Source organism: Carassius gibelio, chromosome A16 (assembly GCF_023724105.1).
Source record: "Carassius gibelio isolate Cgi1373 ecotype wild population from Czech Republic chromosome A16, carGib1.2-hapl.c, whole genome shotgun sequence".
In the NCBI taxonomy this organism is placed as follows: Eukaryota; Metazoa; Chordata; class Actinopteri; order Cypriniformes; family Cyprinidae; genus Carassius; species Carassius gibelio.
The window spans coordinates 9301178-9313972 of record NC_068386.1 but is presented as its reverse complement, the minus strand read 5'-3'; the positions used below and the strand labels follow the sequence as shown (position 1 = coordinate 9313972).

The window sequence follows — 12795 nt, the reverse complement described above, 5'->3', positions numbered from 1 at the left end:
TCTCTTAAACTGTTGTTTCCTTCATATTAGTGCAGGAAGGTGACCTGACAGCATTGAAAGTGACCAAAGACACAGGATGTGGCAACTGTCTATGCGGGAAGCCACAAAGCTGCATTTCATCTCAGAATGTTCACTATCACCAGGCAATCAGCAGCAGTAAAATGGTTGAAGTATGTTAGGTTCTTAGTATGTTAGCTAATAAGGGAACTGCAACAACAATATGGATAAAGCAAAATATCATCCAAATTATTAGACAAGAGACCAGAAATTTCACAAGCTGACTTTTAAGTAATGGTTAGTAAATATATAATAAATAAAATTCATTGCAAGACTATTCACATGTAATATTTGTAAGCAAAATAATTCTATTTCAGGTGAACTGAAAAAAAAAAAAAAATCCCAGATTTTTTCCAGGGTAGACAATTTCAGTTTTTGAAACATAATACTTTTGTGTATGTATAGATAGATAGATAGATAGATAGATAGATAGATAGATAGATAGACCTAAGAATGAAAGTGTCACGGCACGGTAGGACGTGCAGAGGAAGAAACAGGGTCTGGGTCCAAATGCAGGGAAATATTACTTTTTAACAAAAGAGAACAAAAAGGCCAACAAGGCAAAAACAAAACAGAAACGAATAACCGAGAACAAGCTGAAATGCAAGAACTAGAAACACGGTTTACACAAGCAACGATTAGCAGATAACATTAAGCATAAGACATATAATTCAGCCAGACAGAGTGGTGTTTGAGACGAGAATATATAGTCCATGACAATGAGCAACAGCTGTTTGTGTGATTGAGAGACAGGTGTGCAGAGTGAAGGTAAATGAGTCCGGGAGCAAGGGAGAAACACAGGTAAGAAAAGAGACAAAAGCACATGGCACTAAACAAACACAACACTCACAGAAGACAGTGACAGAAAGACAGAAAACTGTGACAGAAAGAAAGAAAACACATTTTCCATGAAGTACATGTACATGAACTTGAAGATATGTGCCAATGGTTTGACTGAAAGCAGTGATATTTTCCAGACTAGATGAAATAAACAGAGCTGATGGGTCATGGTGTTTTGTTTGACATCGTCAACCTTTAAGGACTGTTTTGCTTACAGTATTTTACCAGAGTCCAGTTGATCATTCATAAAACACAAAGAAGAGGAAATTCCTGCTTACACTTTCAACTGCAGTGTGTCAGAAGGTTCCTCGTGGTTCTGTACAGAATATCACGTTAGCTGTCAACCACAGCCAGCTCTAACTTTATAAGTAAAGGGAGAGGTCTCATTTCATTTTTTTCCAGCTTCTGGACGTCTTGCCCTGGGGTCACTGATGACATCATGCTCTCCACTTTAGTCCAAATTGCCCATTTACTCTCATGTTGCTTCCATTTGTTGCTCTCATAAGATATTTTAGAAAACTCAGCACAAAAAGGAAGTAATAACAAAGCCCATCCTTGACTAAATAAGTATTTATATATTGTCATAGCTGGAACAATATTTCCCTCCATACAGTGAAGGACTGGGTCCTACCTCATCTTTAATGATTACCAGGAGGAGAGTTATTCTAACTGAAGCTCACGTCTCCCCAGAGACTGTAAACACACTTGTAGTCAGGCTGCAGAAAGGCTATTGTTGACGTTACTTGGGTGAACGATGAGGCCTTCAATGTGCTGTTGGTGATCCTTCCAACATCCTGTCTTGTGTTTAGATGAAATTTAATGTGACATTTAGCATATGCTTGCTAAATCAAAGAACAGAGATGCTTAGATCTGCTGACTCTCATTATAAGCAATGCATTTTCTTCATGTACATTTAAAATATGTTTATCAGACCTCCATGACTTCTTTTTTTACAACGTGTTACATTTATATGCCCAGTTTTAGGATTTTTTGTATTTCTGTTAAAACAATCGTATTGATGGAAAAAAAATGGAAAAAAATTCTGAGTTATAGAGGTAACTTCCTAATTATTCTTTGCAGTTTATATTTTTGTGTTTTGAGTGATTTGTTTTAGTAAGATATTTATGTTAACTTTATATATATATAAATAATTGAATAATAAAAATAAAACAGATAATAAAATGTCAAAAGCACATACAATTACAAAAAAAAATTAAGTAAAATTAAAACAAAATTTTTTAAATAATAAGCTAATTCAAAATAATAACATTATCATATAAACAGTATAAACATTGCTTAAATAATAAATAAGTAAATAAATAAATGAAGGAAAAATCAAGTTTAAAATAAATAAATATTAAGTGGTGCAACCATCAAGTAATAATACTGTTTTCTTACACCTTGAATATGTGAGTGTGCACATTTTAAAATAATTCATTATCTTTAAAAAAGTTTTTAAATATATTTTCAGCGTGAGAAGTATTTTAATTCATATGTATAGGTTTGTGGAGAGTCACACATGACATTTTACATCCTGAATGAACATTGCCTTATCTCTAAAAAGCCATAATATATTTTAAAAGCAAATTTGCTTTTTAAATGTACATTTGACTAAAAAAGGCCAATAAATGTGTGATGATGTCATCAAGCTGCAAGAAATACAGAACCATGATAGTCTTGATGGGAACGAAGAAGGTTCATATTCCCTCAAACGCAGGTCTGTAATGATGTAAACCAGGGGCAGCCTCAGGCCAGAGGAGCCTTTAACATTAACACTCCCTAATTTACGAGCAGAGCAGAGCCAAGACGAAGAAGCTTTTAAAGCAGCTCTCAGCTGAGGGTAAGTGGTATCATCATAGTAAAAGAGCGTCAGCTGATTATTTATGAAGCTTCGGAAGGTGTGTTGCGATTTTTTTTTTTATTTTAGCCTTTCACACCCACGATCATTTAAGCCTTTTGTCATGCCAGGGGAAAGCGGAAAGATGATATCTTTTATCTGGCATCCTGTGATTACACCCTTCCTGTGGCCGTGTGTAAGGCAGGAAATGCAAATAGATTCATCATTTCAGTGGTGGCTGATTATTATTATTAGCTGGGTTGAAACTGATACACTGAGCTCATCTCTGCTAGGAAGGCCTATCATTTATCATAAGGCTTTCCTCCAACATTTCGGTAATGTTTTGGCAACCTGATAGCGTTCATGTTAACTCATGTTAATGTCAAGCTGGTGTTTTTATTACACTGTCAGTTTTGGTTTTGGTTTTAACACCTCGCATTGTGAACATGGGGTATGTTATTGTACCGAATGTGAACAAATCTGATCTGTACTCCCCTAGTGCATCTGATGTTGTTTTGGGATCAGTGCTAGTTCTTTCCAAAAAAATAAAACGAAGAGTCCTTGTCACATTTGCGGTTCTCTAAACAATCTCCCTAGGTGGTCTGCACATCCAAGGTAGAAGTGTTTACTTCACAAATATTTGCTTGTGAAGCATACAAATGCACAGACCTCCAACAGTCAAGAATATAGTCTTACCTCTGTGATCTCGCAGGCCTTTTATCTATCAGGCAGTGAGGGGTCTCTCTTTTTTTCGGCACGTGGATGACTAAGTGAGAAATTCAGGGTTAGATATTTAGGTCACACTTTATTTTAAGGTCCAATTCTCGCTATTAACTAACCATTAACTATGACTTTTGCCTCAACTAACTCCTAATTTGCTGTTTATTAATAGGTTATAAGGTAGTTGTTAAGTTTAGGGTATTGGGTAGGATTATGGATGTCATGCATTATACAGTATGTACTTTATAAACACTAATAAACAGGCAATATGTTAATGCTAATAAGCAACTAGTTATTAGTGAGAATTGAACTATCGGAATTATTTCCGATATTTATAATCTAAAGGAATTTTGATGAACCTATAATAAAGAGGAAAATGCCTGTAAGTCACATTTATTTATTTAGCCTATTAAGTCATATGTGTTAGCAATGGTTTGAAAAGTTGGGCTCATGAATAACTTTACATTTATTAATAATCATTCAGCTATAATTCTGGTTTGTGAATATAAAATTTTGATGTTCACCTGATTATGTAAAAGGCTAGCTATATTAAGTTGACGTTTTCTTTCATGCAAAAACAAGACACAGACAACATTTTTGGGGGAAAAAGGCTTTGATCTTTTATCTTGCTACAGCGTAAAAAAAAAACATTGAGAAACATGGTTCTTTGCTCCGTTGCCAAGCAAACAAAGCTTTTAAAACACAATGATCATCTCTCAAAAAGTGGGGTCAAACTTAGAAATGTCTAAAAGTGGGCTCCAGTTGTAGCTCCGCTACAGCTGCCACGTCACATGCAGCACAGAGTTGTGCGCTGGCTAAAATTCCAGCTTCCTTCCTCTCATTTTGCAGCTATCATTACAGAGCTATAAAACTTTATAGACGTTTTGCACAGTGCTTCATGACAGATCAGCCTGTTTGTGTTGGTAGTGTGTGACTGTGTCTCTCGGCGCGATGTAGCCATGACTTGAAGGCTCACCTGTCTGAATGTGTGTTACAGGGACTGACTCGGATCAGGAGCAACATGAGCGAGCGCTTTGACTGTGACAACTGCAAGGAGTCCTTATACGGCAGGAAGTACATCCAGGCAGAGGACAACCCTTACTGCATCCCTTGCTACGACAGCCTCTTCGCCAACACCTGTGATGAGTGCAAAGAGCTGATTGGCCATGATTCAAGAGTGAGTAGCGTTTATTAAAGGGATAGTTCTTCTAATTTACTCACCCTTGTGTCATTCCAAGCCTTTATTACTTTATTTCCTTTGTCGAACACAAAAGAAGATATTTTTGCAGAATGTTTAGGCAGCTCTTTGAAATACAATGTAAAGAAATATGGACTGTTGCTCTAAGATGCGACCGCATTTTGATGAAAATTTGCACAGATCACACTTTCAGATCTTTCTTTCTGTTAGTCAACATAACTAATTTACCTAACAACCAAGATCAAATTATTCCCTGAAAAGCCGTGCAAATAGTGTCTGGTTTACTTATTACAGGAAAATGTTGATTTTACAGGATCATATCCACGGTGGTTGGAACAATTTGAGGCTCAGTTACACTGGAAAAGCATTTTAATGTGGTTTCAGGCTGAAACTGTCCATTTGGCAGTTCTTTTGAGAGAGGCATTTATTGTCCAATTAGAAATGTCATTCAACTTCAGTAAGGGCAACAATGTTAAAAACCTAAGGCAAAATATTAACATTTGAGTCTTTAATCCTTCCCATTTCAAGGGTAACTAATCCCTTCAAAATGAAATAAAACCAAACAATGCAGTTCATTTACCACTGTAGTAAACTCCCCACAGGAAATCGCAAAGTTAATGCGCTTACACACAAAGAGTCTGGTGACTTATTGACAATAAGGGACAGCAGATGCTAAATTAAGTCACTGTTTGTCTTGGCCATTTCCACCACAGGCCATAAATTTCACCCTCCCTGTCTTATTACTATGCGTTTACATATTTTACATGAGGAGTTGACCCAGGCGCCATGTTCTCCACAGAGACACTTATAACTAGATGCACATGTGCTAGCATTTGAGAGGCTGAATTGCCATTACTTGAGATCTTAATCAGAAATGAACTTGGGATCGAGGAAAAGCGGCTTAATTTGTTGCCTATTTTGGCTTTTTCTTTCTCATAAACACAGCTAATCTGTTGGTATGTCAACTTGTCTTTAACATTAACCACAATTGTTTAATATTATTATATGGAGACCCCAGTGCACCATCCGCTGTTAGTTCATGTTTGTATTAAAAACCTCTTGGTTAAAGAGAGATTTCACTTTAAAAATGTGTCATGATTTACTCTTGTGACACTACAAACCCCTATGACTTACTTTCTTCTGTGGAAAACAAAAGTACATTCTTCAGCAATTTTCCTCTTGAGTTCCACTGACGAAAGAAGGTCATACAACATGATTTGTGCATGACCTCTATCTTTAAATGTTCATAACATCTCGGTGTTGTGTCCGTGTGCTTCAGGAGCTATTTTACGAGGACCGTCACTACCACGAGCACTGCTTCCGCTGTTTCCGCTGTGACCGTTCGCTGGCAGACGAGCCCTTCACCAGCCAGGACGATGCTCTTCTGTGCAACGACTGCTACTGCAATGAGTTCTCCTCCAAATGTGTGGCCTGCGATAAAACTGTCATGCCTGGTATGAATGACTTCAGCACACCTCATCATTTGAAAACTGAATCTTGATTGATCTTCCTCCTGACATTTATTTGCATACTGGATATAAGTCACCTTTAGACGGCAAAGTTGTGCACTGAGTATCATAGCAATGAGAAAGCAGCTATGATGAGGTGTATCAAAAAATTTTTAATTTTAACATTTATTTTGCAAGTACTTTAATTTCGTCCTGGAAATGTAAATTGGAAGTCCAGTGGCTTCTGCCATTAAAATGTGTAGCTGTTATTTTCACAGATAAATCTAGTGAACAAATCAAGCTGTATTCCAACCTCCAAAAACAAAAGTCCCAGTTCATGCATGTAATACACTGTTAGTGGTAAGGACCTTTGTTTGTGATGTGCAGATGACAAGGGAAGGAGAAAGGATGGAGGGCTCCGTTTCATGGTTAATACTTTGCATTGATGAATGTTGTGATATATTTTGGGGTGAGTCTTGAACTTGAGCAAGACAGCCTTGCTGTAACTTGATATTTCTTCAAAATGTCTTTTGTTATTCAGTGGATTGCAAACTTTTTTCTTTTGCTCTCTATGTAAAGCTTTTATGTAAAGTAAATTTTGGCAGTGGGGCCTCTTTAAGAAGGATCTGCACAAGTCTTTTTATCTGGGTAACGTGTAAATCTCTTGAGATCGCTTAAGAAACATGAAGTCCAACCAGGTAAAGTGACTGTTGGTGACTTGCTAATCAGCAGGTCCTACAAGGAGATAATGCAATGGTGGTCGAACAGGTGGCAAGACTCTTAGAAAATAAGAAATATTTTAACCATTTTCCACAGAAATTATGCCAAATTATGCCATTAACAATGGCATACACCCGGAGCAGTGGGCAGCCATTTATGCTGCGGCGCCCGGGGAGCAGTTGGGGGTTCGATGCCTTGCTCAAGGGCACCTAAGTTATGGTATTGAAGGTGGAGAGAGAGCTGTTCATGCACTACCCCCACCCACAATTCCGTCCGGCCCGAGACTTGAACTCACAACCCTTTGATTGGGAGTCCGACACTCTAACCATTAGGCCACGACTTCCCAAAAAATACTATCTATCATGGCCTTTGTTTTAAAGTCTTTCTTCTAGTTTGGAGAAAATATTTCAGTATCTTGATCATAGTCTAGCTTTGATAACAGCCAGAAGTGTAAGTTTGTGGTAACGTGGTCTGAGCAGCAGTCGAAAACAAGGAAACGTATTAGCCTTATTTTAAAGGCTTCTTTTCCTCCCCCCCTCTCTCTCTCTCTCAGGATCCAGGAAGCTTGAGTATGCCGGCTCCACATGGCATGAGGGATGTTTCATTTGCAACAGCTGTCAACAACCAATAGGCTCCAAGTCATTTATCCCAGATAAAGATGACCACTATTGTGTAACCTGCTATGAGAACAAGTTCGCACCGCGTTGTACCCGATGTAAACAGGTCAGTGGTGGTTTTACAAGCTTCTCTGCCTGAAATACATAACCATGTGTTATTCATCAGTCCACACAAACACATTCGCTCCACAAAAAGTCAGAATTCTGACATCATCTCTCCTTCCTGTTGCATATCAGAAGACTTGCTGGTCACTGGTTAACTCTGGCTGTCAATTTCAACATTACAATTACATCTGTTTTGCAGTCTTGGCTCTATACTTCTCTGAAATACAAAAAAAAGAAAATAAATTTTATTCATTTATTACAGGCCGCTCAGAAAAACAACACACAACACAACAACCAAACACATCTATATAATAGCTGTGTTTTAAATCAATTAAGTAAAGCTGCTATTCTATTAAATGTAAAATTTAAGAATTTAAAATTGAATAGATAAGATGTTTGTTTTTGTTGTTTTTAAAGACCCTTGTGCTCACTAAGGCTGCATTTATTTGATAAAAAATACAGTAAAAACAGTAATAGTATGCTATTTTAATGTATTATAAAATAAAATGTATTCCTCGGATGGCATTACTGAATTTTTAGAAGCCATTATGCCATTCTTCAGGGTCACATGATCCTCCACAATTCATTCTAATATGTAATTTGACACTCTAATATTATCAATCATTTAACAATCTATTTAAAACTATCCAACCGCAATTGCTGGAAACTAGTAAATTCACTCGTGTATAACAAACAATTGTAAATGAATACATTTGACTTTCATACCTTTTTCCAGGTAGCTTTATTTAGGTCAAGTATACAGAAGCTCATGCTGACAGGTTACTGCTTATGTCTCTGATGAACTCTCTTCACCTCAGGCCTTGGCTAAAGGTGGTGTGACCTATAGGGATGAGCCATGGCATAAGGAGTGCTTTGTGTGCACAAGCTGTAAAGTCCAACTAGCTGGCCAGCACTTCACCTCCCGTGATGACAGCCCATACTGCCTCAAATGTTTTGGGAATCTGTATGCTAAGAAGTGTGAAGCCTGCAAAAAACCTATTACAGGTAAAATCTGCAAGGACGTCATTTTGGTTTCCGATTTATGGATGGTCAACCAGTGCATCCCTAGTTTTGGCGTCATGTGATGAACTCACCTGAAATGTCACAGAGATCTTACATGTTTTTTTATTTCCTTTTAGGTTTTGGTGGAGGAAAGTACATTTCGTTTGAGGAACGGCAATGGCACCAGCCGTGCTTCTCCTGCTCTCGATGCTCTGTGTCGCTGGTGGGTGCTGGCTTCTTCCCTGACCAAGATGAGATACTCTGTCGCAACTGCAATGGCAGCTTATAGAACGCAACCCCTATCCACACACTTTGCCTTCCCATATACATGCATACATATTCACACGTCTATTTTACACTGCTGTGCCCTCACATGAGAACTTCACATCTCAAGAGATGCCTATGCTGGTACTGCTGTTTGAGATTCCAGCAAACCAGCAATCTGCCCCCACACACGGTCTGAGTTTCATCAAAATACTCAAAGAATAGGCTTACTGGTTTAAGACCAGTAAAAGATGCACCAAAGACTGCTGTTGAGTTGTTAAAGCCACGCAATGCGGAGTTCCAACTGCAGTCCATCCACTGCACAATCCAGAAACAACACTCCATAAATGTGTAGGTCTCCATGCACAGATAAAAATATCTGATCTACCTACTAGTTATTCCCATCTTTATTTTTCCTGGCCAGCCAGAACTGTCATTAGGTTAGTAATGGTCATTAATGGGTGGATGTAGTCTGTGTTTACAGCCTGTGAAAGAACTTAAGCAGATTCCTTCATAAACATTAAAAGGTCAAAGTTTTGGTGTTCTGTTGGAAGTGACTGAACGCCCATGTAGAATTGTTCCAAACAGTCTGTGCCAATCAAAGTGTACATGAATGAAAGCAGGACTGATTTTTAGTTTTGGGAACAATGAAAGTAACACGTTGAGAAGCAGCCACCCAAAGCTGAACATCTAAGCATTCACACACCATAAGTCACACAAATGTGTGTGACTTCTGTAGTTAGTTAGCATTTTTTTCTAGAACTTCACTAAAACCTCTTGTCTTTCTTAGCAGAACTACAGCATCAAACAACTTTTGATGCATTGCACATGTATGCATACATTTCAGTGGGAGTCTTCCAAAAGGAATAGTAATGTCAGAAAAAAATAACAGCTGAAATCTTTCTGCAGTCCAGAGATACAGTATTGTTCAAAATAATAGCAGTACAATGTGACTAACCAGAATAATCAAGGTTTTTCGTATATTTTTTTATTGCTACGTGGCAAACAAGTTACCAGTAGGTTCAGTAGATTCTCAGAAAACAAACAAGACCCAGCATTCATGATATGCACGCTCTTAAGGCTGTGCAATTGGGCAATTAGTTGAATTAGTTGAAAGGGGTGTGTTCAAAAAAATAGCAGTGTGGCATTCAATCACTGAGGTCATCAATTTTGTGAACAAACAGGTGTGAATCAGGTGGCCCCTATTTAAGGATGAAGCCAACACTTGTTGAACATGCATTTGAAAGCTGAGGAAAATGGGTCGTTCAAGACATTGTTCAGAAGAACAGCGTACTTTGATTAAAAAGTTGATTAGAGAGGGGAAAACCTATAAAGAGGTGCAAAAAATGATAGGCTGTTCAGCTAAAATGATCTCCAATGCCTTAAAATGGAGAGCAAAACCAGAGAGACGTGGAAGAAAACGGAAGACAACCATCAAAATGGATAGAAGAATAACCAGAATGGCAAAGGCTCAGCCAATGATCACCTCCAGGATGATCAAAGACAGTCTGGAGTTACCTGTAAGTACTGTGACAGTTAGAAGACGTCTGTGTGAAGCTAATCTATTTTCAAGAATCCCCCGCAAAGTCCCTCTGTTAAAAAAAAGGCATGTGCAGAAGAGGTTACAATTTGCCAAAGAACACATCAACTGGCCTAAAGAGAAATGGAGGAACATTTTGTGGACTGATGAGAGTAAAATTGTTCTTTTTGGGTCCAAGGGCCACAGGCAGTTTGTGAGACGACCCCCAAACTCTGAATTCAAGCCACAGTACACAGTGAAGACAGTGAAGCATGGAGGTGCAAGCATCATGATATGGGCATGTTTCTCCTACTATGGTGTTGGGCCTATTTATCGCATACCAGGGATCATGGATCAGTTTGCATATGTTAAAATACTTGAAGAGGTCATGTTGCCCTATGCTGAAGAGGACATGCCCTTGAAATGGTTGTTTCAACAAGACAATGACCCAAAACACACTAGTAAACGGGCAAAGTCTTGGTTCCAAACCAACAAAATTAATGTTATGGAGTGGCCAGCCCAATCTCCAGACCTTAATCCAATTGAGAACTTGTGGGGTGATATCAAAAATGCTGTTTCTGAAGCAAAACCAAGAAATGTGAATGAATTGTGGAATGTTGTTAAAGAATCATGGAGTGGAATAACAGCTGAGAGGTGCCACAAGTTGGTTGACTCCATGCCACACAGATGTCAAGCAGTTTTAAAAAACTGTGGTCATACAACTAAATATTAGTTTAGTGATTCACAGGATTGCTAAATCCCAGGAAAAAAAAATGTTTGTACAAAATAGTTTTGAGTTTGTACAGTCAAGGGTAGACACTGCTATTTTTTTGAACACACCCCTTTCAACTAATTGCCCAATTGCACAGCCTTAAGAGCGTGCATATCATGAATGCTGGGTCTCGTTTGTTTTCTGACAATCTACTGAACCTACTGGTAACTTGTTTGCCACGTAGAAATAAAAAATATACTAAAAACCTTGATTATTCTGGTTAGTCACATTGTACTGCTATTATTTTGAACAATACTGTATGTGGGAAAATGAGGTTTGAAATGTATTTTGTATACAGGTGGAAGACAGACTTGCATTTGCACTACTATAGCTTGAATAATATATATAAAAGCACAAAAATTTCAAGATACAGCACGCATTACATTGTATATTTGCAAACTACATATTATTTCCTGTTCAATTCCTGTTTTTAAATTGTTTGATAATTCATTATTACTTCTACAGTCATAATTTCATAATTACAGTCTCCTCCATGTTGAGTGAATGAAATGAAACAATATTTGTGTATGTCAACAGTTATAGTATGCATGTTGTCAAACTTTGTCAAATTGAACCATTAAGTATTGTTATTTTATTGATGCCACTTTTACTAGTTTCAGCTTGTTTATTTTTTTTTTTTTATACAAGTGTATAATTACTAACCCTAACCCAAGAGAGAAAGAATTGGCTAATGTGGTTTTCTTAATTAAAATGATTCATGCTTTGTAAGTTTGAGGTGTGGTAAAAAATCTATTTTCTTTTGTTTAAATGTAAAAAAAAAATGGTTTATTGTCTGTTGATATTTTATAAATTAAACCAATTGTCAAAGACATTTAATTGACTAAGAGCCTACTAGTATCCACTATGTCTACAAACGTATTCAGGGTTACCTTGTGCCTCTAAATGGGTGTGTTTATGTGCAAACGTGCCGAGTGCTATTTCTTCGCCTTGACTAGGCATAAGAACTTAAAATAAACACGTGGCCAAATCCGCTCCCTCTCAACACTGTTCTCTTTTTCAGCATTTTCACCAAAGAAGGACATGGAAAAGGAGAACGATAGATTGTGGTAGGGGGGGACTTCTGGTGGAAGTTGGGAGATCATGTGGGAGAGAACACCAGAAAACAAAAAAAGAAAGGATGACAGAGGAGAGAGGGAGGGAAGATAGAAGTCTTTGGAGCTGGTCCATTGCACTTCCACTGGGGTTCAGTTACATACACAATCAAGAGGTTTATGGGGGGAAAAAGAGAGGGCCAGTGAGGCAATGGAGGAGAGTTAGAAGAATCACATGAGTGGTGAGTGAATCATTACCAGGGAAGGCCTGTGGGAAAACCGGACACTGTGAAGTTGGAGTGTTTCAAAGCCTCACCGACTTAAGTGGCTCCTGTATTTAATTCATCATCAAGGGATGAGGCCACCAAACCTGATATAATCACTCTGAATGATGAAGCCCTACAACTGCTGAAAAGCACTCAGACAAATGGTGAAACCTCTTTTATTATCCAGACGTTTCACTGACGTTATATTGTTTGCATTACATAAGCAATCCAACCATAATAAAGACATTTGGCTCCAACTATAAAACTCATTTAAATGGATTTCACTTAAGTATAAATGAGTATGACTGTGGCTGATACTCAAGGTACAGTATAAGAGTAGATCAGCAAGTACTGTGGGGCAAGATCAACAAGAGCATA

General features: G+C 37.9%; 1 protein-coding gene across 1 annotated transcript in view; it reads left to right on the top strand.

Moving 5' to 3' along the window:
* LOC128030529 (four and a half LIM domains protein 3) overlaps positions 1 to 11832 on the top strand; it is a 39729-nt gene extending 27897 nt beyond the window's left edge. Inside the window, exons 2-6 of the mRNA XM_052618232.1 lie at positions 4452 to 4631; positions 5932 to 6106; positions 7374 to 7543; positions 8361 to 8547; positions 8682 to 11832. Coding sequence (XP_052474192.1) covers positions 4476 to 4631; positions 5932 to 6106; positions 7374 to 7543; positions 8361 to 8547; positions 8682 to 8833 — 840 coding nt within the window. The 5' untranslated portion in view covers positions 4452 to 4475 and the 3' untranslated portion in view covers positions 8834 to 11832. The remainder of the gene's footprint in view (positions 1 to 4451; positions 4632 to 5931; positions 6107 to 7373; positions 7544 to 8360; positions 8548 to 8681) is intronic.
* Positions 11833 to 12795: the final 963 nt, after the last annotated feature.